This window comes from Anas acuta, chromosome 20 (assembly GCF_963932015.1).
Source record: "Anas acuta chromosome 20, bAnaAcu1.1, whole genome shotgun sequence".
Taxonomy (NCBI): domain Eukaryota; kingdom Metazoa; phylum Chordata; class Aves; order Anseriformes; family Anatidae; genus Anas; species Anas acuta.
Window position 1 is genome coordinate 5,487,447 of NC_088998.1, and position 23,478 is coordinate 5,510,924.

Here is a 23,478-nt window from a genome sequence, read left to right on the forward strand (position 1 = left end):
CTTAACTGGAATCAGTCCCTAACTCCTGCCAGAGCTGGTCCATCTTGCCCAAAACGAGCCCAGCTGCTGCTGCCCTTCCCTCTTATCCCTGTGGGCCAGGCTAGAGCTCCCCAGCCTTCACCCACAGCATGCCCGGCTGTGGTGACACTGGTGGAGCTGGGGCTGCTAACCCAGGCCTGCAGGATTTTGATTCCCCCCCAGAAAAAGGGCTCAATTCCTCACATCCCTGTGAATTCAGCACAGTGCTGGGGTACGGTGCTGACAGACACCCCACACCTCCATCTTCACCCAGGGGAGCGCAGCGCTGCTGCTCCATGCTTGTGACACTAAGGGAAGGTTAAAAAAAGCACCCGTGGTTGCTGCGTGGCTGGGAGGTAATTCAGTCTCAGCTCTAACCTAGTAATTAAGCACTGAAAATATCTCTGCCTTAAAAAGGAGGAAAAGGACGAGCTGCTGGCACACAGCAAGGAGTCCTGCCCCTCCGCAGTGCCACCAGGGTGCCTTTACCCTGCAAGGCAGCGCATGCTGGGGAGCATTTCGCTCGGGCTTCTGGCCCAATTTCTTGTAGCAAAACTGGGTTTTACAGAGTGAAATCAGCACGTTCCCTCGGGGTCTCAGGGCACAGGTACCTGGCCAGCCTTTGCTTCCAGCATCTTTATCGGCTTGTGGCAAGAATCTTAACACCCCACCTCAGAGCCAGCCATGGAAGGGCAGGAGAGGACAGCAGAGAGATGGGTGCTGCCAGCAGCCTTGAGAGCTGTGGGGCAGAGAAGGCTGCAATGCCTTCAGCTGAGCAGAGCTGACACTGCTGGAAAGCAGCTCCTCAGATTGCAAGGGCCAAGGCTTTATAAGTAGAGTTATAGATGAATAAAAGCCTTGAATGACAGTCAGAGACATAAAAACCAACCCCAGTGCAGTCCCCACGGAGAGTTCTGTTTGCTGGCAGTGCAAATGCCGTCTGATTTAGCTGTTTCCTGGAACCTTCAATAGCTCAGTTTTATTGTTGTTGTTTTAGACAGAAATTGGAAAAAAAATTTTTTTGAAAACCTTAAAAGTCCTTCAAGGTTCCTTTGTTCCTTCAGGGGCATTATTTAGACTGCAGTTTCCAGATTTTCCAGGGCTCTCACTTCTCTGAACAAGTTATGGACACTGAACAGATGAGGAAAACGTCCAGCAGCACTCAGAGCTAAGCCAACCATATCCAAGTGTTTCTGAGCCATTACATCCACCATTACTTTTGATCTCATTTTTGCTCTTTTTTCCCTTTAAGAATTCTGTTCTCCCAGGTCCTTGTAGGGAGAACCATTCCCAGCATCACCATCCTTGGTAAAAGCCATCCTAGTCTGGCCACAGACCACCAATAAGCCATATCGAGAAAGAGACAGACACATGGCATCTCTTTGACAGACCTTTATTAGCAGACTGTTCCCTACATGAAGGATCCGAGTTAGATTTGCATATTAACAATTTGTGGTTACAGCTACAAAGATGGTTGTCATTTTGCATTGATTTTTGCATTCTGATATTCATATTTCCATTAGGCCACACTGGTAGGAAGGAGCCACTGCAAAATTTACAATAGATCTCAAAAAAAAAGAGGGGGGGTGGGAAAAAATCTTATCACTAATCCAGACCGCTTAAGATTCCCACGTGGCTAACTACTGACAGCACTGGATAGCCAAGGCAGAGAGCCTCACCTGGAAGGCTCTCCATGAAGTCTGTCAGCAGAAAAGCAGCTGCTGAGTGCTAACAGATCCTTTTCCGACTTCTCAGGCACTTCTCCCCAGTGTCCATTTGCACGTAGAGAGCAGTGGCTCAGCAGCAGGATCTGCTGATTCAGTCTCAAAGCACAACTGCAGCAGCTTGGGTCCAAGGGCAAGTTTCCTCCCATCTCTCTAGAAACTTGTGTTTTCTTTAGTCCCTGAGATTTCTCCCCCCTCCCCTTTTACATAAAGATTCCCCAAGATCGCTCTCAATTAGCTGTTGTGACACCCAACATGCACAGACCTTCTACTTCCCAACTTCAGCCATCCACCCGAAACCCCTTCAGCCGTGCACAGAGGCAATTCCGAAATAAGGCAGGCCTCACGGTGCACCCTCTGCCCTCATCCCTGCTTCCTCACCAGCTCCCTTCTCTCCTATGGCATCCTGCTACAGAATTTCTCTGGGCTGAGGTCCTCCAGCAACAACCCCGGACTGGGGAAAGGCAGCTCAAGCCCCACAGGGAAGGTACGCTAGTGACTTCAGTGTCCTTCCCACGACTCAGCTGTGTGATGTACGAGAACAAATAGAGAACTTTTTAAAACAGGAGAAATACAAGCACAGTAACAATATTTAAACAAGTCTATAAAAATAGTCTGACATAACTCTGTTCAAATAAATACAAAATAAATATGCTTTAAGCAGTAAAACAGTGGAATGCAACGCTGGTCCATCTTGCCCAAAACGAAAAGTTGGATGAGGATCTCCCAGGCCTCAGAAGCCAGATCCTATCAACTAAAGTAGCCCATAATGCAGAGAAATTTTAAAGCCAGCTCTTTCCCTTAGCCTTATGAAAAGCACCCTTTGAAAGAAAAGCAAGCGCGTCCTCGGGACTGAAAGCTCACCTCTCCCAGTGACAACCAGCCCCTCTCCCTAACACCCCTTCCCACAACAGACCCTTCTGGCTCGGGGACTCCATCCCGCTAATGCAAACCTGAACATCAATCTACAAAGAGGTCTAAAGAGATAGATAGCAGCGTAGGCACTGGGTTTGGAAAGGTCCATCAGCTACCCTTGGCACCAGGCAGAATGGAATTCAGAGGTCCATGCGATGCTGCACAGGGGCTCTCTTGTCGTGCTGGGAGCACAGCTGCACAGGAGCTGTGAAGTATTGTCATTTATTCACTAAAGCCATGCATCAAGGTGCCGGTCCACCGAGGACTCTCAAGCCTTCCCCTTTCCAAGCCCCTGCTGAGTATAAGACAAGCCAATCCCGGCATGCAAAGGATACAGGCATGCAGGCTCTAGTCTGCTGCTTCTGTTAGTAAGTGCATCTTGTTAGTGGATTTATGAGACACACTTAAACCTATCAAAAATAAATAATCCTAATCCTTCATCAGGCTGGCCTAAGTAACATTCAGCCTGACCGGATAAACCACTGCCCACCAGCCCTCAAAACCAGTATAGTTCAAAGTTACATTTCATGTCAAGTCTTGGAAGCAGAACATGAATGTCTCCTACCCAAAGGAATATATGTAAACATAATGACAAGCCTGGTGTGGCAGCAGCTCCTACACAAGGTTTGTACAAATTTAAACAACAGGTAGGAAGTTAAACAACTGAATGGAAAAAGAAGCTCTTTCAGCAAGTCAGAAGGTGCTCATCTGCAGGCATACAGCTCTGTACATGTCATATGCTGAAAGCAGACTGTTCCCCAAATCTTTGCTACATTGACCTCAGCAACTCACGCCTTAGGATTGTGCCAGGAGTTCAGCTCCCGGTCTCCCAAAAGGCCCAACAAAACGGACCACCTGATGGTTTACGTAGAGCTCTGAGTAGCAAGATGGCAAAGGACACCAGATGCTCCCCTCCCCTTACTGACTCACAAACTATCTGAGATTTCACAGCTTTGCTTAGTCAGCTTAGTGTCGACACATTCACAGAATGAGAGATGGCTATACGTCTTGGGATTACACCCCAAGATTTCAGAGTTCAAAGTCCTCAGCATCTCCTGGTCACCGTGACTGCACACCCAGAGTCATCTTCAAGTTTTCATACACCACGTAGCTGATGCTTACGGCCGGGATCACCTTCATAAAGTTCGGGGCCAGACCCCGGTACAGACCAAATGCTCCCTCTGTCTTCAGAATGTGTTTGAACAGTCCCCGCATCGTCACTTCAGGAGCACCCTCCACAGAAGCTGCAACACAAAAAGACCCAGTAAGTAATGCAGCCTACGTCATTAAAACACTAAGATAAACCCTGTCTCAGAGAGCAGTTCTGAGTCACGCGCTGCCTGTGGATGTTCACAGACCAAAGGTGCTTTAGGGAGGACAGTACCTCACTTCTCAGCAAGCCGTGGCTGTGCCATGCATCACAGCCTTTTTCCCAAACTGCTCTGCCAATGCCCTTAGCCCCAGTTCCTAACGTGAGCAAAACAGAACTGCTCTGTCCTGGAGGTGCTTGACACGAGGTGCTAAGGGCAGAGCAAAGTCCACTGTCCTCTTGCAGCATGGCAAATAGCCTATTGCTCAGCTGCACGGGCCAGTTAAGGCTGTTTTTGCAATGTTTGCACCAGCAGACCTTTACCCTGCCCAGAGACCATGGCAGCAACTCACACACTACTACAGAGTTCCCCGAAGTTCTCACCTTGGGCCTGCATGCGTGTCCTCACAAGAGCCAGTGGGTAACTGGCGAGCTGTCCACAGGTACTGGAAATGGTGCCACAAGCCAAGAGAACAAAGACTCCAGGGTCAGCACTGTTGACAGCGTAGCGTTGCAACCAGGCATTTTTTAGTGTCTGGAAGGAACAAGCTAGATGTTAGCAGTGAAGAAGCAATCAAGAATATCAAGTTATATAAAAGATCTGGCATAAAGGCCCATGGAGATGTGTGCAATTTCAACCAGGCATCATGGGCATTTTTTTTTGAGCTACTGCTACTTTAGGGGCCTAGGAAAAAAACCCTCAATTTTCTGCTGAAATTCTCTCCAAAAAAAAAAAAAGGAATCATGCATGATGCCAACTATGAAAGTAGGATTCTTGTACTGCATTGTCATTTAGGCCATTTTGAGTAAAAATCCACCTGTACCCCCCTTAAGGCTGATTAGGCCTTGAAAAGTTATTTAAATTCCTGTGGTAACTGACAGGTCTGACAGTGATAAAGCTAAATGAGCAGCACAGCCCTACAAAAGGGTTAAAGGCTCCATACCTCATAGACTGCCAGGTCAATACCAGCATATGGAATGATTCCTAGCATGTTGGGGATGTAGCCTTTGTAGAAGGCAGCCATTCCTTCCTTGGAAAGGATGTTTTTGGCACAGTCCAACATGCCTGAATATTGTCCCGTCTTTCTTAGAGCCATCCGTGTTTTCAGAACCTAGAAGACCAGAAGAAATGCCATGAAGACCCACAAGAGAACCAACAGGAGAAAAACACGCAACGTCATTCTCGGGAGCAGGATGTTCAGGACTAGAGCACGCATCATGTGAGCACCATTACTTGGCACCAGCTTAACTAAGGAGTTCTCAGAGATAAGAGCAGAACACCAGCTCCACGATAAGCTCTCGTCTTGGCACCTCGCCACCACCCTGTGTGGGCTGGGCCGGCAGCCCCGGGGCCTCACCTCCATCGGGTAGATGCTGCTCTGCGCAATGGCCCCAGCCAGAGAGCCAGCCAACAGCCGCTCGTGAATCCTCAGCATTTCTTGGTCGGTGCCGATGAATCGCTTGATCTGCGGAAGCCGAAAAGAAAGGATTGAGGATCACCGAATATCCCAGCTGCTCTTCTTTCATCCTGGCCTTCCACAGACCCCTCTGCAGCCAGACTCCTCCACGCTCTTTTACTCACCTGCTCGTAGGCCATGAACTTAATGGCAGATTCCGGTGCAATCTTCAGCACGTTGATGCCATTCCCCCGCCACAGTGACCTTGGTCCACCCTCTCGGATCATTTGGGTAAAACCGCCAATAATGCACATGTTGTTGCTGCGGGAGGCATGAACCTGGGAGAGAGAGAGCTTGGATTAGCTCCAGGCCTGATTACGACAGCGTTACGTTCTTCCGTAATCCAGGGACAAAAGGGCACTTTTTTTATTTACCCAGAGATTTGCCAAGGCTTTAATCCCTTCCAAATAACTTCTACAATAGAAAAGCAAGCTTCTCTTCCTTTTTGAAAAGTCCAATGTTAGCTAATGAATCTAATCAATATCTCCTTTTCGGAATGGGGGGAAGGGTTAAACAGACAACTCCCATACCTAGAACAGGGCCAGCTACACAGAACAGACTTCTCAGCTGGCTTAAAAGCAGGTGCAAGCTGAAAATTATGTTTTTGCAATGCCTTTGTAACACATAACACTTGCACAGGATGCCAGCTCTGCCTGCCGATCCCCACAATCACTTCAACTCCTGTGGGAAAACAACTTGAACCTGCTTCACCAAAATCTAAACGACAGAGCTCTCCAACTATTGACAGTTTTCACTTCTACCTCCTGAAATCTTCTATCTTTTCTAGACTGTGAAGAATAAAATGCTGACGTGATTTTGATCATTCAAATAACCCAAAAAGATTTCTAAAATGCTAATACAGGAGCAAAAGGATTGATGCCAGTCAGAGTGCTGTACTGTTAGTGAATATTATTATTGTCTCCTCGGCATCACTTTAGCAGGAATATTAAAGGAATCAGCCTGGCTATTCAAACAAACTGGGATTGTTCCATCATACCTGCATGAGCACTTTCAAGCGGTCCAAGGGAGCTGTACAGGTTCTGGACACGGCACCTGCACCTCCACCTGCAACCAGATGTCTCCACCACATCCCTGTTTGCCTCTCTTCCACTGTGAACTCATCAGGGACGGTCAAATTCTCTCCGACATCAAAGATCTGCGAAAATGTAAGGTGTTGAGAAACATTTTATCAGCTGGTAATCTTGCCAAAGTTTTATTGCTCTTTATCAGTGCTAAGTGTTGAAGCAATGAATATGCTCACTCCAAGTCAGCAGCTTATCTGTAACCATTAACTGTTATGTCTGACCAGCGGGACTGCCAGCACCAGAGCATGTCAAAGGGTACCTTACGTTTACAAGACTTCTGTCTGGGGAGCTGGGAATTGCTAAACATTTGTCTGCATTCAGGTGCCGTGGATCAGGATACGGAACAAAATGATCCACTGCGGGCAACTGCGTAGGGAAAAAGCTGAGCCTCACTTCAACCTTCACAGCTTACAGCCAGTTTAATCTCGTTACACGCTATTTACACACACTGAAATATCTCCAGGAAGCACGGCTGCCTGTCACATCAGTTCCTCCTCTTAACGAGTTCAGAACTAGCAGGAGCTGGCCACCAGTACAAGCTCTCAGAGGTAGAAGCCAAACAAACACACTCATCTTGCAGAAAGTAGTTACCACCTGTGCCAGAGGCTCCAGAAATAGTGCCTGTGATGGGTGGCAAGATAAGAGGACAGAACAGGAAGCAACTGGCTTCCAGGCAGCTACTGAACCATAAAGAAAATGATAGAGACTGCTGATTGCATCTCCTGGGGGTCATGGCTTTGACTGAGAACCTGGGGAAAGACCAAGACCTGCTGTGGGGGAAGCATTTCTTACCGTGGAGTGCTTCCAGTACAGGATGATTTCAGGAATGTTCTCCACCGGGTGCAGCAGGTGATAGTCTCGCCACTCGTTCCAGTCAATTGTCATCGTCCCATTTTTATCCATGCTAAAAAGATTTATCATTAGATGAGCACAGACTCCCACTGGGTGACAGATTCCTCCTCCCCTTCCCTTTGATTACTCAGGCCTACGCCAGAAAAAGCTTTGCAAAGCAACTGCTGAAAGACTTCCAAAGAGACACAAGACAAAGCTAGGAAATCTCTTCACCAAACACTGCAGAGAGATAGAAGCAGTCTCCCTTCTCCCCTCCTTCCCCTCTAACTGAACCACGGAAGTTGCTGTACCCCCTCCTACCAAAGCAAGTCCAGCTAGTTTCCCAACTGAAGGGAAGAAAATACTTACTAGGTGACAGGACCCCAGAAGTGTCCCGTCCTTATTCTGACACACAGGCAAACAGACAGAGGGAAGGTTGCAGAGGAAAGAAAGAGGAAAAAAACAGCACAGATAAGTGGTTGTTAACATGTTAGTGCCACATGCAAAACGCACTCAGCATTTCTGAAGAGCAACTGCACAGCCCCTCTCCAAAGCAGCAAGCTCAGGGTAGCAGGACAGGCAGACAGGAATGCAAACCAGCTCAGGTGCAAGCCCTTCCCCACAACAGGCCAGCAAGAAAAGAGGTTCTAACAGTAACTGCCCATAACACATTACAGCATTTAAAGTGTTAATTTGTTGAAAAAAATCAAAAAGTACTGGGCAAAAAGGGAACAGCTGACGTGACCAGAATGTACGAGGTACAGAGACAGAGGTTTCCTTCTCTCACCATGAAGATTTCACGTTCAGGAGGACAGAAGAACCAGCTGACTCCTTACCTCTTCAGTATTTTCTCTGCCTGCTGTTCAGAGATCTTGACTCCCAGGTCCCGAAGGGACTGTACAATCTCCTGGGCATCGATACGGCCTGCAAAGATAAGGCCGTGAGTTCAAGTACGTGTACAACCAGCTGAAGCAAGCAACAGTCTATTGGTGAGCAAGAGAAAGGCGCTTACCATCGTTCTTCTTGTCCAAACTCTTGAAGACCAGTCTCAGTTTCTTCTCGTGGTCTTGGAGATAGTGAACAAATTCCTCAAAATCCAGCTGCCCATCCAGGTCCTTATCTCCTGCCTTCACAATTTTCTGTTCAGAAGACAAAAACCAAAAACCATCAGCTCCTTTGTTTGCTCAGATCTGCCCCTTCTTGCACCATATCCAAATACTATTTCCCACATGACTTTGGCCTTTCCCCCTCAGAAAGCAGCTGACAGAATTATGAAAGTTCCTCAAAGAAATCTGAGCAAAGCATCCAAAAGTCACCTGCTTCCAGGCAACCCTCTTCCAAAGTTAGTTACGCAAACGAAATGCCTCATGCTTTTACTGGGGATACTCTGCTACTATCAGGTATCTCATCTCAGCCCAACATCTTGATTAACATCCTGCATGACAGCTCATGAGCTTCCGCGGGGATTAAGTGTGAGGCAACCAGATTTGCATAAAATCACCAAAGTTCAGTAATAATAAAGTCAGCAGGAGAAGGAATTTCATGCCTAATACGATACTTAGAGAACTAAGCCACCTCTGGCAAGAACCGACTCCGACCAGAAAGAGCCTGTCCAGCTCTAGTGGACACAGCCAAAGATAAAAACCCCTCCGAACTGGTTTCAGTACCCCGGAGCTATGTGCTTTAATTGTACAAGTTTCCCTGAGAAGCATAAAGAACGAGGAAAGGTTCTTAGTAGGGCAAAGCCAGAATCCAGATCAGGTGGTGTCAGACATCTAGGACAAGGCGAATGATGAATTAACTCATTCCAGCATGGGGCAAGAGCAGATGAACTGTCCTACCTAGGGGCACGTGGCTCCTTGTTGACAGGAGAGGTGATCTCCAGGCTGCAGGAATGTGGCTCAGGGAGTTCCCATTTCCCTTCTCGCTCAGTCACTTGCCTTTGACAGCCCTCCCCAACATGAGTCAGTGAGCGACACAAAGCGGTGCGTGATTCCGCCCACTGCATCGCCTGTATTTTGGTTGTAACCCTGGTACCACTTGTGTGAGCGGCAGGCGGGTTGTTAAGGAGGCTCTGAACCACGACCCAGCACCGGGCTGACCCCATTTGCCAGGATTTTGTTCAATATTTAGGCTTCAGAGGTAACATAGAAACATAAGCTTCTGGTGCTATTTCCCCAGCCTCTGGACACTGGTCTCCATTAGCCAAGTTTTGATTTCACTGCTATTTTAAGATAATTTCAATGCTGAACACTTCCCTATGAAAATTCCGCCTTCCCCTTGCCCCGCCGTGCCCTGTCATTGCGGCCCTAATGCTACGAGGATCATCCCTAATCATTTAGGAGCTTTAAATAAGAAAGTGCTGTCCCAACCACGCTGACCTTTGAGGCGTGCCCAGCCTCGCTAACCTGCCACTTATCACATGCCTGACGGAAAGTTCATGCCCGGCTCCGCAGCCAGTTCGCAGGCTATAGATAGCCCAACCCCTCTCACATGCTGCAGCCGCCCCGACAGCTGAACCAGGGCTTCCCCCTGAGCCTAACCCCGGCCAGCTGGCAGCCACGAATAATTCGGGGACAGCGCCGAGATGGGACTGTGCAACTCGCCGTCCTCTATGAACAAAAAGCTGCCTGCAGCTCCTTGCTGTACCAGCAGGGAAGCGATGGGGGCAGGCAGAGCCGCTCCCCGGCTGCGTTGCACAGCCACCCACACAGCACGTGGACCTGCAGCGTGCTCGGGACCCCACGCATCCCACAGCCGGGTTGGTGCTGCCCCAAAAGCAGCCCCACCGCTGGCTGCCCATGCTCTCAAGAGCCTGGGGGTGAAAACGCTGCCAGCAGCAGCCAGCTGGAAGCACGGGCTGTGAGATGGAGCCAAGCAGAGCGCTCGGCAGTCCCTGGATCTGCCATGAGCGGGGAGAGAAGAGCTCCTGGACGAGCTCCCCGCTCAGCAGCACGTGGCCGCTGCGGCAGCAGGCAGGGCTCAGGGACACGGGGCAGACCCGGCAGCACACAGGAGGAAAAGGAAGAGGATGTGCAGCCTTTAATTAGAGCAGAGGAAGCCGCAGCTTGAAAAAAAAAAAAACTATTTTAATTGCGTCACACCAACTGGTCTCAGCAGCCTGAGAGGCACAAAGCTCCTGCCGGAGTTAAGGCACAAGAACCCAGGAGCCCACCCGCACTGCTCCGGGACACGTGGCCGTGCCCCAATATTACAGCGGGGCCCTAACGAGCTTCTCCCCCCTCCAAGCAGCCACCCGGGGCTGTCCGAGCCCCCCGGCAGCACCCAGCCGCGGCCCTACCTGCTTCCACTGGCGGTAGGTGGAGAACTCCTGCGAGGGGATGAAGAGGCTGAGGCGGAAGATGGATTTGAGCTCGGCCGGCAGCCCCTTGGACTCAAAGTACTCGAATTCCGCCTGCTCCTGCCCCAGCAGCGGCACGTACAGGCAGAGGCAGAGCATGGTCCTGAGCCGGAGCCTCGGCTGCCCTGCTCCGACGGACGAGAAGGGACGAGAAGCGAAGGGAAGGCGAGCCCTGAGCCCTGTGAGCTGAGCTCAGCGCGGTGGGAAGGAAATGCCGGCGAGCCCCACGCCACGCGCCTATGAGCGCCCCGGCTCGGGTGGGACTGGCTGCTCAAGCCCTGCCCTTCTGCTTAAAAGGGAAGCGGTAGCAGCCCCGGCGCACTCGTCACAGCCAGCAGCCTCCCACGAAGGCTCCGCCGCCGGCACCAGCCTCCCAGTACACTCCCAGTGATCTCCCAGTACGCCCAGAGCCCTTGCATCACTCCTCGCTGTGGTTAACTCGTTCTGGGTGTCTCCTCTCGCCCAGGAGGCTTCGGCCAACACCCGCAGCACTCGCCTGCTGCTCCGTCCACCCCATTGCTCCTTCCCAACCCTGCTGTGTAACACCAGGGACCTGCACGCCCAGCACTGCGGGATCCGGGCTCCATCACCACCTCTCCCAGCAGCACTGACGCTACCTCCCCAAATTACTTCCTATAAAGCCAGTAAGAAGCAGGGTGGCAGCCACTTGTCGCTTTCACATCGTATTTGGGATGCCCACCTCGAGCAAAAGCCTCAAATTTAGCCACTTGGTAAGTGACTTCCCAAGCTCTCATCCCAAACACAGCCGGACAAGGGGGAGCGTGGCACAGGTAGCAATTACTGCAGGTGTTAATTACAGGCTTGGGGGCGCTTCCTGCAGCCAGGTGCCCAGGATAACGCCCGACCCCGCAGTGAACACACGACTGACTGCCAGCACCACTACAGAACACGAGTTACGAACACAAACTGCATTTCTATCTTGAAACTCTCCATAGAGCTGTCCCGCTGAGGACCCAAACCCGGTGAGCAGGGTCCCAGACGCTTGGTGCTGGCTGCGCTCAAGGCACCACTGCTCGCACAGCGCCGTTTCCTTGTGTTTGCTCTGCTCAAACAGATCTCCCAGCCAGGGCAAAGTCCAGGCAGCGCTCCTCTCCTCACAGCTTGATGCTCAGGGGGCCCTTCCCACTGCCACGGCGATGTTTTGCTCTTTAGATTTGGGGAAAAAGCCAAGGGCAGTCAGGAGCTGTTTGCAGGGCGGCATGTCCATGACACGAAGTGAGGATATTTAATCTGGGGGTTATTTCAAGGTTTGTTGTTGGTTTATTTTGCTGAAAAGCTTAACAGCTCGTGCCCCGCAGCCATGGGGTGCCGCGGGGAGCCGTGACCCATGAGGGCTTCCCAGCACCTCACCTGCCCCGACACCACTGCGTTACCTAACCGGGCTTAACCTGCTCCCTGCTGACGTCTCTGCACGAAAACAGGATCTGCTCAGCGCCTCCCGATCCTCTTAGGGATCAGCTGCAGCAGCTCACCACACGCACGCCACCGCGCACCCCAGCCTGCCCACCCTGCATCTTGCTGCAAGCAGCGCCCCAACTTCACGCACGGGACCTCAGGGCCAGGTGCTGAATGACCAAACAGAACCCAAATTTGCCCACCGAGCCTCGAGATCCCCTGCACGCCTTCCCCCGAGCTGCCAAGCATCACTATTCCAGGCGCTTGGCGGCTCAGTTGCCATGCCGACGTGATGCAGATTTCCCTAATAAACTCCATCGCCAGTTGGCAGCTAGAACAAAAGGCAAAATCTGCACATTTTAGGAAAGAAAGCCTTACCACCTACGTCAGAGGAAAGGAGAGGGGTAGCGAGGCTAAGAAAGCTGATTTATGCAGGGTATTAATTACAGGACAGCAAGCTAAGAAGGAGAGGCAGATTATGAACTAAGCTTATACCGGCAGCTCTGGTAATAATGACGAAGGGAGTTTAAAAAAAGCGTTTACCAGTTCTTAGATATCACCTAAAAATCATCCTGGTAAGTGTGGAAGCACCCAACAGCCGGACAGGTCTGCAAGCTGCCGGATCCATGCTGCCTGCACCCCAGGAGCAGGGGCTCGCTGCCCCCTGCCACACGCAGCCCCCGGGCTTGAGATGTGGGATCTCCGGGCAGTGCATCCCCCAAAAACGGGCTGTGTCCCCAGCCCATCGAGCCAAGGGCAGGGCTGAGAGCAGCAAGACAAGCCAGCCCTGCCAAGTCACCCTTGCTATCACCACCAGCGGTCACCCCACAAATTAAGGCAGCAGCGGAGGGCCCTGGGCTCCTTCCACCAGACACTCGCTTTTCTTCTCACCAAGGAACCCGCCAACCCGTTTTCCAGTTTATTCATGGAATTTGGCCCTTGCTTAAACGTTGTGTTAGCAGCTCAACTGGCTGCCACGTCAGCGTTACCCTCCCCAAGTCATTTGTAGTCCCCCAGGCATCTGCCTCCCCGCTGGCTTCCTCCAGCAGCCCCGGGAGGTACCTCCCAGAGGATGGGCAGACGCAGCCATACAAGGAGCAGAGACTACGCCGTTGGATTTTTAATTTACTTGGCTAAAAAAAAAGTCCCTAAAAATATCAAGTGGCGGCAAGCGTTACAGCCGCACGGCTAACATCCTGCGGAGGCAACGAGCTCTCGGGGCGAGCGCTGAGACCCACGGATGGCAGGAGGTCCTGCTGACTCGGGGCTTTGATTGCTGGAAGTTAGCTGATAATTAATTGTACAGTACAGAAAGTCCTCGCGGAGCACAAACAGCGGACGGAGGGGGGAGTTAATGATTGCAGAGACCCCGCAGAGCAGCGCGGTGCAGCGGTCGGCCAGGCCCGGGGCAGGACAAGGATGGGGCAGGCAGACAAACGCTGTGTGACACAGGGGTGAGCACACCGGGAGAGGTGACAGCAGGAAAGGTGAGCCGCTGCGCTGACAACACCGCTCCAAAGTCACAAGTCCAGGCGGTGACATGGAGGGCAGGTCGTGCCTCTCCTGCGCACACACCCCGGAGCCAACGCATCGCCTTTCGGGGCGGCGTTTTCGCCTAGGTTCTCCTACACCTCGTGTCAAAGCCTTTGGTGAAGGAGCTGAGCTGCCACCGACACGAGGATCGAGGAGCCACGGCTGGGAAGCACCCTCAGGCATTTATGGAGGCACAAATTCCTTATGGGAAGCCCAGCACGGTGCTGTGTGTGCTTTTAGCAGCTACATGCACCCTCAGGAAACAAAGCGGCACGCGGCGAAGACACTTACCCCAAGGTCAGCGCCGTGCAGAGGCCAGAAGCCAGGAGTCCCCCACATTTTCTTTACCCCTCCCATACCACCGGCTGCTCGCAGTGATTTACAACCTGCCCCTAAGGGACTTTTTACAACACCCCTACTACAGACAGGTAATCAGAGCACAGATACACGAGCGAGCCTTGCGAGCTGCTGTCCGTTAGCCGAGCCGCGGTGGCTGGGCGCAGCATGAGCGAGGTAAAACCCATCTGCATAATCCTCCCGAGGAGAGCTCTGCTCCGTATTTCACTGGACAGGGAGGACAGGCTAAAATTACACAGCCCCAGCCCCGCAGCAGATGGGCAGCTCCTTCCTAAGCGGCAGTAACTCCGTGTTAGCGCAGCCTTATCCTCCAGGCACTCCTGCATTAGCCAATTTTAGGGTTCCTACAAAGCCAAGCTTCTCGGGGTCACGGAGGCGAGAGGAGATCGCTGTCAGCGCCCTCCCCACTGCAGAGAAAACCTCATCTGCAGGTGCAGACAGCTGACTGAAGCCATTGTTCCCTCGGCAGGTACCGGAGAGATTTGCAGCCCTGCTCTCTCCAGGTTTTCATCACAACCTCATCTGTTCTGAGCCTCTGTCCTTCTCCAACCTCTGCGCACAGGAGCGCTCCTCTTCTCAAGGCGCACACGCCTCTGGATTTGGAGGAGACGCGCAGTGCTCACTGCTGGCAGCAGGGATGAAGGCAGAAGTCTTCCTCCCTGCAGATATCCCAGCGGGGCTGAGGCAGGGAGTGGCTGCTGCTCAGCAGGATGTGAACACCCCCTGCCCGCTCCCACTCACAGCCCCAGCAGGAGGTGTTCAGCCCCCCCCCAGCCCCAACCACGCTCAGTGCCCATTTCAGGGAGAAGCCCAATCCAGCTGGATCCTGCCAGCCACCCACCGCCTCCCCTCCACGCCGCAGCCAGCCCCGGCTCCCCCAGGGGCTCTGCCGGGTCACAAACCCCACAGGATGCCCCCCCGACCTTCCCTCCCCCTCACAGATAACCCAGAACTGCCAGCAGCCAGCCTCGTACTACGAGGCCAGCAGGAAACTGAGCCGCTTTTGTTCGCCTCCCCCCAGACAAAGCCTCGCCATTCACCCGCCGCCAACCGCACGCCCCCCGCAGCCCCCACTCACCCACCCCGGGCACTTCCCAACCCTACAGATTTTGGCCCCCTCCTCATGCTGCCCGCTCCCCGGGGCCAGCCTGCTGCAGGCCGGGCTCAGTTACTCAGCACATGGCAGCTCTCTGCAGTTTCCAGGGGGTTGCCAAATTACCAGACCGACCCCCCGAGGATTTCAGGACCTTTTGGGGTCCCTCTCCTGTCACTGACCTGCATCACCACCCCCTGCCCTCTGAGTTACGCTGCCTGCAAGCCACCAAGGATCCCAGACCCCCTCCTCCCTTTATAAGTATTTTTCTCCTTGAGCATCACACCCGAAAGGTTACATCGTCCCTTTGCAGCCATTCCCCTGCTCCCCCCCGTTTCCCTCCTGGCAAGCCCACGCGTCGGGCCCGCTCCCTGCTGCCGCCCCCTCCCCAAGCACACACACACGGCTCATCCCTGTGCGCTCCCCCTGCTCCCCACTGGCCTGGCCGACCCCTCTGCAGGCCCCTGGAGGTCCCGTTACCTTTGGAAAATGCTCTGCGGGTCCAACCACCAGTAGGATAGTTGGTCTCCTTTCAGTGGGGTCAGTCCCTCTGTCCTGGGGCTTCCCCACCATCTTTGGCCCTTTCTCCCCGGGGCCTGGAAGCGGGCTGCCGTTCCCGGCCTCATCCTCTTTTTCAGCTGCAGGACCTTGGCACACGGCCCTGGGAAGGAAGCTAGACAGAAAATGCCAAAGGCTCTGCAGCATCGCCTCCGCGGCGAGCGTCCCCGGCAGGGAAAGCCCCCCAGGCTCGCAGCCGCCCGCTGCTGAGGGTGCTGAGCACCCCGCCGAGCACCCCGGGGACGGGAGGGGGCACGGCACCAGCGGGAGGTTCGAGCCGGCGGCTCTGCAGGCTCCGATTCCTCAGGGCCCGGCTCCTGCGGACGCTTCCTGCCTTTGGAAATTGCTGCTAGCGCGGTCGTGCCTGGCCTGCCAAGCAGCTCATTGTACCAGCGCCTCACAAATCTGGTGGCAACAGACAAAGCGCAAGGAGCTCCGGCGCGGAGAAGCCAAGACGCCGAGCTTTGCACGGAAAAGCCGAGATGCCGCGCTCGGGAGGAGGGCTAGGAAAAAAAAAAAAAAAAAAAAGGAGCTTTTCGGAAAGGCTCCGGCTTCTCAGAGGCGCCGAGGCGCATCCCAGCGGCAGGGCTGAGCACCGGGGCTGCGTCCCCACTGCAGCAGCGCCCAGCCAATCGCCGCTCCCAGCGCCGCGGGGCTCCGGAGCCAGGCAGCGCGCGCAGGCGGCCGGGAGCGCGCGGGGACCCGCGGGGAGCGCGCCCGGCGGGCAGGGAGAGCGGCCAGAGCAGCCCCAGGGCAGCTCGGGGCTGGGCACAGGGGTTACCTACCCGCTCCTGGGGCTGGGCAGAGGATGGGACTCCGGATCCGGGGCTGAATGGACCTCAAGCTGCTCCCCGTCTCCCCGGGGGCTGTCAGAGCGCCATCCGTCACCGCAACAGCTGCTGGTGCCGCATTGTGCTCCTGCCAGCAGGCTCCCAGCGCCCTGCTGGCACCGGGTGGCCGCTTATCCAGCACGCTCTGACGCGCCGTGGGTACGGCACCGCCGAGCAAACGGGCTGGGGCTCTGCGTGATGAGCGAGGGATTAGCTGGGCACAGAGCACAGGCAGCACCAGCAGCCAGCAGCGTGTGGCCCAGAACACAAAACATCCCCCTGGGAGCTCCTGGACCTGCTGTGGGGCTGCACCACAGCCCCCGTGAGCAGCACCAGCCCCCCGGGCACGCCGTGTCTGTGCTGGGGTAGCAGGGAGCTCCTTGGCAGCCCCCATCCCTGCCCACCTCCTGTGCCTGCAGAAGGAGGGCACCGCGTGCCTCGCCTCCCGGAGTGGTACAGCGCTGCCCTACAAGCACAGCTCGTTTCTGTACCCCAATAACACAGCACGCTGCACATCCCATCACCGAGGCTCCCAACAGCAGCTCAGTGAGCTCCTTGCCACGCACCCAACCTCCATTTCCACTTTTTAACCTTTGCCGGCACCAAACAGGAGGAAAGTTTTGCTTTACAGTCATCAGGTACAAAACTACAACCCAAAACATGGACGAACGACAAGTTTTAAGCAGCCCATCTGCAAATAGACGTGAGAGGAAGAATGTAAAGCATCTCATTTTAGGGGACTTGCTGCTGCTGAATTCCTTTAAGCAACCTGAGTAATGGAAAAAGGGACGAGCACGCAGAAGAACTCACATTACAAAGAATTCTGCAAATGCGCTTCAGGGTTACCTAACAAGACAAAAATGCTGCTCAATCACAAGGCCCACACACAGCATGGAGAGGTTTTAACTTTAAACCTCAAGGCACACACCGGGGCAGGACCAAAAAGGGGAGAGGCAGCCACACAGGGCATGAGCAGGGACACGGCTCAGGCACAGCAGCAGCAGGTAGGGAGGTGTCTGTGTGGTGCTGCTGCCGACAGCACAGGAGTTACACTGCTTTCTGTGGACCCAAATCACAGCCCTTTGAGGTGGGGTTTTAGCATTTTAATGCTGCTGAGCCAAAGGAGGAGCAAAGCAGATTCTCTGAGCCGGGCACAGTCCTTCAAAATCCACTTTTAGCAGCCTGAGGCTGCAGTCCCAGCAGCAGCAGCGAACTGGAGCTCTCCTGGTGGCCGTGAGCTCCAGGCAGCTCCCACAGCCCCATCAGCCCCATGCTCACCTCGCTCCCACAGCCTCACCGACACAGCCGGGACACGCAGAGCGCTGGGGAACAACTGCGGGCACGGACGGGGTCGGGAGGAGGCAGGCACACGGCTCTACCAGAAGGATCAGAGATACGGAGGGCAGGGCACACGAGCAGGACTGGGCTTGTACCAGTGGTCACGGCGCCGGGCAGCTCCGTGCAAGGACCTGCCAGGCCAGCAAACCTCACTGGGAACCACTGCTCGGCTCCGCCGTGCTGGGTGAGCTGCTGGTTGGGGTGTGTGCATGGCAGGGACCCCATCTGCCTTCGCCCATGCACCATAAACAGTCATCTGTGCAAGAAAGTACTTGCTCGGAGAGCAGTTCCAGCAGGAACTCGGCAACTCTTCCTCGGCTTTTGTCCTCGCTACTGAAAACCTCGGAGGAATTCCCCCAGCTCCTGGAGAACAGACTTTTCTAATCATATTTGGAAAAAAAAAAAAGCATTTATTTTACCAAGCGAGGAATGTTATTAGGTCAGAACAATGAAGGCAGTGACAGCGGGATGAGACAGCTGCAGGCAAGGCTCTCCTCCGGGGAGCCGCACACCAGCACCACCCCAGCACCAGGAGGCCGAGCACTCACGCACAGAAGATGCCACAAACGCAGCAGGTCCGGCCTGAGCCGGCACAAAGAAGAACAAAAATTCATGTTTTTTTTCTAGAAATTGCAAACTGAGGCTGTCTCAAAGCTCCTTTCCCTACCTCACCACTGGCAGGGTCAGGCTGTCAGGAGGGGAGGGCTTCTGGGGACCCCGCTGTCCTGTACCACCAAGGTGCAGCCCTGGGGTCAGGAGGAGAAGGCGGTGATAAAGCCCAAACGGAGACAAAGGAGAAGGGAGAGAGCGGGAGGATGCCGTGTTTTGCTTAATTAGAACAGTGCTCGCCTCGTGGTGCCGGCTGGCGAAGGGAGGTCTCCTGGTAGGTCCCAAATCTGAGGTGTTTTGGATCTTCTCCGATCCCACCCCGTACACCCGGTACCTGCCACGTCTCCCGTGGGCCCTGGGGTTTTTCAGGGCCGGCAGCACCGGGCAGGAGCCGAATCCCAGCCCCTGCCGGCTGTGAGAGGGCTTCTGCACCGCTCCTGGGCGAGCACGCAGCCTTTTCCAGCAGGAACCCAAGTGCGATCAGCAGACAGCTAGCTCACGCCGAAAATATGCGGGAAGGAGGGTGAAAAGCGAGCCGGGCAGAGGGAAGGGGAGCAGCCAAACCTCGCCTCCCGCACAGGGGGAGCTGCCCCAGGCCCGGCGTGACCCCGCGGTGACGCAGCTCCGGGACGCCCCCGAGCAGGGACACCCGAGGAATGCTGCTGGCAGCGCTCTGGCGCTCACCTCTCGTCTTTCCCTACGTAATTAGGGAAAGATGAGACTTGACAGACTTTAAAAGGGGAAAGGGAGCCAAGAGGAGCCCTGCACGGCACTTCTGGCAGCGCGCTGGAGGAACCTCAACGCCTTGGCCACTGCTGCTCAACTACCGAAGCTGCCCAGCACCAGCCAGCCCCGCTCACGTATTGGGGTGGTGGGGCAGAGCCCAGACAGCAGCAGGACGAAAGGCAGGCGTCTTCGCAGGAACTGGGCACAGGCACAGTGCTGGGGGAGCTCAGGGATCCACCACGGCCGCGTCCCATCCCAGGAAGGGCCAGAAGGGCGCCCTCAGCACTCAGGAGGTGGCCACTCAGCCTCTCCCTGCACCCCACGGCTCAGCGGGCACAGCCCCGCAGGAAAGCAGCAGCTGAGCCGTGACGGCCCCACAGCCACGTCACCCAGCCCCTGCTCACCTCCGGGGCCACAGACCCCGTGTGGCAGCGCCTCTCGGGGCCCAGCGGGGTCAGCAATCGCTCCCGGAGCACAGCTCCCTGCCCCGAGCCCCTGGCAGCGATGCCACCGCTGCTCTGCCTCGCTCTGACAAACTCCAGGGTGTCACCAAAGCGTGCTGGTGTCCCACACCTGGGGGCACAGCCACGAACACGGCCTCATTGACCACTTTTCTTCCACATGTTGCTCGTTTGCAGGGGCTCCCAAACAGGAGGGCAGTCCTTGTGGCAGTGCCAACACAACGCTGCACAGCCAGAGCTGTCACTGACTTCTGTTGTTTGAGGAAAATCGAACTACCACCAAGTATGCTCAAGTTTTGGGTTCATTTCCCTGCCCTTATCCCAGTAATTCCTTTTATTCCCCTCCCGAGCTGACCACCCAGCAATGCCCCGGCTCGGAGGAGGATCTGTTTCAGGCTGCTCACCAGGGAAGGCAGCCCGGGTAATTAAACACCGCCGCACAGAGCTGCCAGGGAAAGGCCAAAGCCCCAGCACCAGCCCTGCTCGGGGCGCCAGCTGCCTCGCATCAGCTCCACGATTTCATTGCACCTCGGGGACCCCGCAGGCACTTGGAGTGAGCAGCACCCCCAGGGCACAGCCCCATGGGGACTCAGGGCACCTCTCTGCAGTCTCCCTCCCTCATCTCAGGCATCACACCTGGGGCTCTGGTGGATTGTGAAGGGTTCGTCCACGTCTTCACAACACCTCCAGGGGTGAAACAGAGCTGACTCAGCCCTGAGCACAGACGCAGGGTTTATCTGCAGCACAATCACTGACCTACACCTTGTGTTTCGCCAGCACCCAGGAGCAGGGCTCTCCTCACGCCACGTTTCAGAGCACGCAGAGCCACCAGCCCCGCTCCCCACGGGCAGCAGGCACCCCATTCCTGGCTGATTTAACACAAACCTCTGGAGGTATTTGAGGTGTCATTACCATGAGGTGAAACCGCTCTCAGACAGGCTCAGGGCATCTCCATTTGTTCTCTTAGCCAGGAGAGGTGACTGAGAGGCCACCAGCTGGAACCTCAGCCCGTAACACAGCCTCACTCAGGCAGAGTTGGGGTGGCTTTCTTTGGGAAGGTGAGAGCGAGGCAGTCACACAGGTTAAGGCCGGGAGAAACAAGGATATCAGAGAGGCCAAATCCATCAGTTTTTAGCAACACGCCGTCTCCAGATACAGAGCAGGAGGCACAGTGCTGGCTGCACGACCCATACTCCCATTGAACACATTTTCAGTTCTAAAAACCCACACAAACATCTTCAGGAGGGGAGGCAGAGAGCAGCAAGAACATTGACTGCTCCCGAGGCAGGTTCGTGCTCCCTGCAGGGGACATGAGCCTCCACAGCAGCTTGCCCGTGGCTGTTCCCTTCCCACTCGGGCAGTGAGGTGTGCGCGTTGCTTCCCGGCCCCAGCACAAACAAGCGTTTCTCTGGAAGGCTCACAGATCTGGCACGCGGTATTTGTCAAATGGCTTAAAGATAACAGCACAGCCTTAAAAAAAAACATGGTTTACATAAGCAAATTCCACCCCAAAGGACAATCTGGGTCCGACTTCTCTCCCCGCTGCCGAAGGCCACCCCAGAACAAAAGGCAGCAGCTTCCTGAACGCAGCCCGGGGCTTCATCTGGGTGAGAACCGGGAGGCTGGAGGAGACAAAACATTGCTCCTTTGCTCTGAGTGCCAGCCCAGAGCGGGCGCTGCTGCCACCGGGACTTGTGGCCTGCTGACAGAGCTCAGCCGCCCACAGCTGGCACTGCCCTGGCATCGCAGGGCTGGTGTTTGTCCCTGCTGTCCCTCAGGCACAGGGAGGGAGCTCCCCTATCCAATGTCCTCCTGCATGGGAGGAGCAGTGAGAGGTACCCGAGGCCCTGAGCGAGTTACTGAGCACAAGCAGCCCGTGAGATTTGTGCTCAAATCCATCTCCAACACCACGGCTGCTCCATCGGAGGTTTTCATCCCGACCTTACACTGCCCTGACTGCGACGTGGCGTTAGGCACCCACGTGTCAGTGTCACCCTGAGCCCGGCTGGGGAAGGCAAAGGAACGGCTTTTAATAGAACTCCCTGGGAAACAGGAAGTTTGTGAAGTTTTTAAAAAAAGCCACAGGGCGGAAACTTTCCAGCCGGCTCTCACATGCCCAAGTGGAACCCAGAGCTCCAAACCCTGCATTCAGCCCCTACCCGGAGCTCTCACACTGCTGCAGGGGGGGCTCTGATGCCCCCACCAGCTCCGTTTCTCTACCCAGCCGCTTCCTGCAGAGCAGGAGGGGAAGCAGATGAGGAAAAGGCATTTGGGTTCGTGGCACATCCTCACAGCTTGGAAAGTGTCAGGCTGGACGGAGTAAAGTCCCCAGGAGAAGGGAATGCGAACCAAGAGCGGCACACGGGCACAGAACATTCTGGGGCACAGCCTCCTGCCAGCGCCCAGGACTCCAGCCCCACGGGCAGCAGGCCGGCATGTCACAGGGTGTGCACAGCTGATTTATGGGGTGTGAGGGGGGGCGATTGAGTTTCAGCACCGAAGCAAATTGCCACGGCATGGCAAATTTAGAAGCAGCAGCAGGAAATCACCCCCAGGATCCTCGTGCTGCCCAAGAGTTATCATGCTCTGCAGCAGCAAGGTGCCAACTGAAAAGCAACGGTAACACCTAAAAGGGGTTAGTTAGAAGGGAGCCGGCACCTTTGGGAAGAGTGGATGCACACGGTCAGAGCAAGTGAAGGGATCAGGGAAGGCGCAGGAGCCATCGTTTCAGTTTTCTCCTCTGCCTCAGAAGCTCCCTGCCGGTCACAGCCCAGCTGCAGCCCTTCCCCTCCCTGGAGTCATCCCGGGACACGCAGCACTTTTATGGCCCTACACCCATAACATGGGCCGAGCTGCGTGTGCCCCGATAAGCTGCTTCCTGACTCACAGGGACCTCAACCCCGCTGAGTGCGATGAAACGGGGCCGTGTCCCTACGGCTGGCACCGGGGCTCCCCATAAGCAGCCCCGGGAGCTGTGTGCCCGCAGCAGGGGGCAGCTCCCGATGCCCAGCACCCAGCGGGGCGGTTTATAGGGCTCGTGTGCCAACGGCACGGCCCCAGAACCCTTCCTGCCTACGCTCTGAGTCCCTCAAGGAAAATAAAATAAAATAAAATAAAAAACCTGACATGGGATTACCGAGCACGAACCGGGCCCTGTCCGTACCCCCGGTGCCCCCCGCTCACCAGCAGGTCCAGCTCGGTGCGGTGCAGCCCGAGGCGGCCCAGCCCCACGGCCAGGTCGTGGATGCAGAGGGCGCCGTCGCGGTTCACGTCCAGCTTCTGGAACAGGGCCCGGAGCCGCCGCTCCTGCTCCGAGGCCTCGCACAGCGCCCGCCCGCAGGGACCGGCACCGGGACCGGCACCGGAGCCACCACCTCCACCACCAGCAGCACCACCGGCAGCACCGTCGGTCACGGAAGCGGTGCCGGGAGCGGCGGCGGCCCGCGGGGAGCCGCAGGGGCAGAGCACTCCGCTCACCACGGGGGACGCCAGCGAGCGCCGCGCCCCCGGCATCCTCCCGCCGCCCGCCCCGCCGCCAAATGGCGGCACTTCCGCCACCGCCAGCCGCCGGACGCTTCCGCCTTCGCGCCACGCGCCGCCGCCCCCACGTGACGCCCCCCCGCCGCCCAATGGTAGAGGTTCCCGGCGCTGACGTCAGGCCGGCACGCGCTGCCTCCCGGCTCGCAGCCAATCGGAACGCGGCGCCGCGCGCGAGCCGGTATAGGAGGGTTGAGCGAGCGCCTATTGGTTAAAACGCCGGGGGGGAGGCGGGGAAAAGCGGCGGTTGCTCCAATCAGATCGCGAGCCCGGCCTCCGTTTGATCTTGACGGACGTGGCGCGCACCCAGCAGCTTCCAG

At 55.5% G+C, this 23,478-nt stretch overlaps 1 protein-coding gene across 6 annotated transcripts; it reads right to left on the minus strand.

The window, feature by feature from the left end:
* Nucleotides 1–1,395: 1,395 nt before the first annotated feature.
* SLC25A25 (solute carrier family 25 member 25) lies at nt 1,396–23,204 on the minus strand. 6 transcript variants are annotated; one of them, XM_068656977.1, is made up of 11 exons: nt 22,805–23,204; nt 8,352–8,478; nt 8,176–8,263; nt 7,709–7,744; nt 7,301–7,412; nt 6,421–6,579; nt 5,549–5,701; nt 5,325–5,432; nt 4,911–5,078; nt 4,351–4,501; nt 1,396–3,901 (listed from the first exon to the last, which is right to left on the minus strand). In XM_068656977.1, the coding sequence occupies exons 1-11, from the start codon at nt 23,132–23,134 to the stop codon at nt 3,717–3,719; spliced, it is 1,617 nt and encodes a 538-aa protein (XP_068513078.1). In that variant the 5' UTR covers nt 23,135–23,204; the 3' UTR covers nt 1,396–3,716. The 6 variants fall into 6 exon arrangements, with proteins under 6 accessions (XP_068513078.1, XP_068513080.1, XP_068513082.1 ...); XM_068656979.1 differs by lacking the exon at nt 22,805–23,204 and adding an exon at nt 15,580–16,149; XM_068656981.1 differs by lacking the exon at nt 22,805–23,204 and adding an exon at nt 10,641–11,158.
* Between the last annotated feature and the right edge of the window lie 274 nt (nt 23,205–23,478).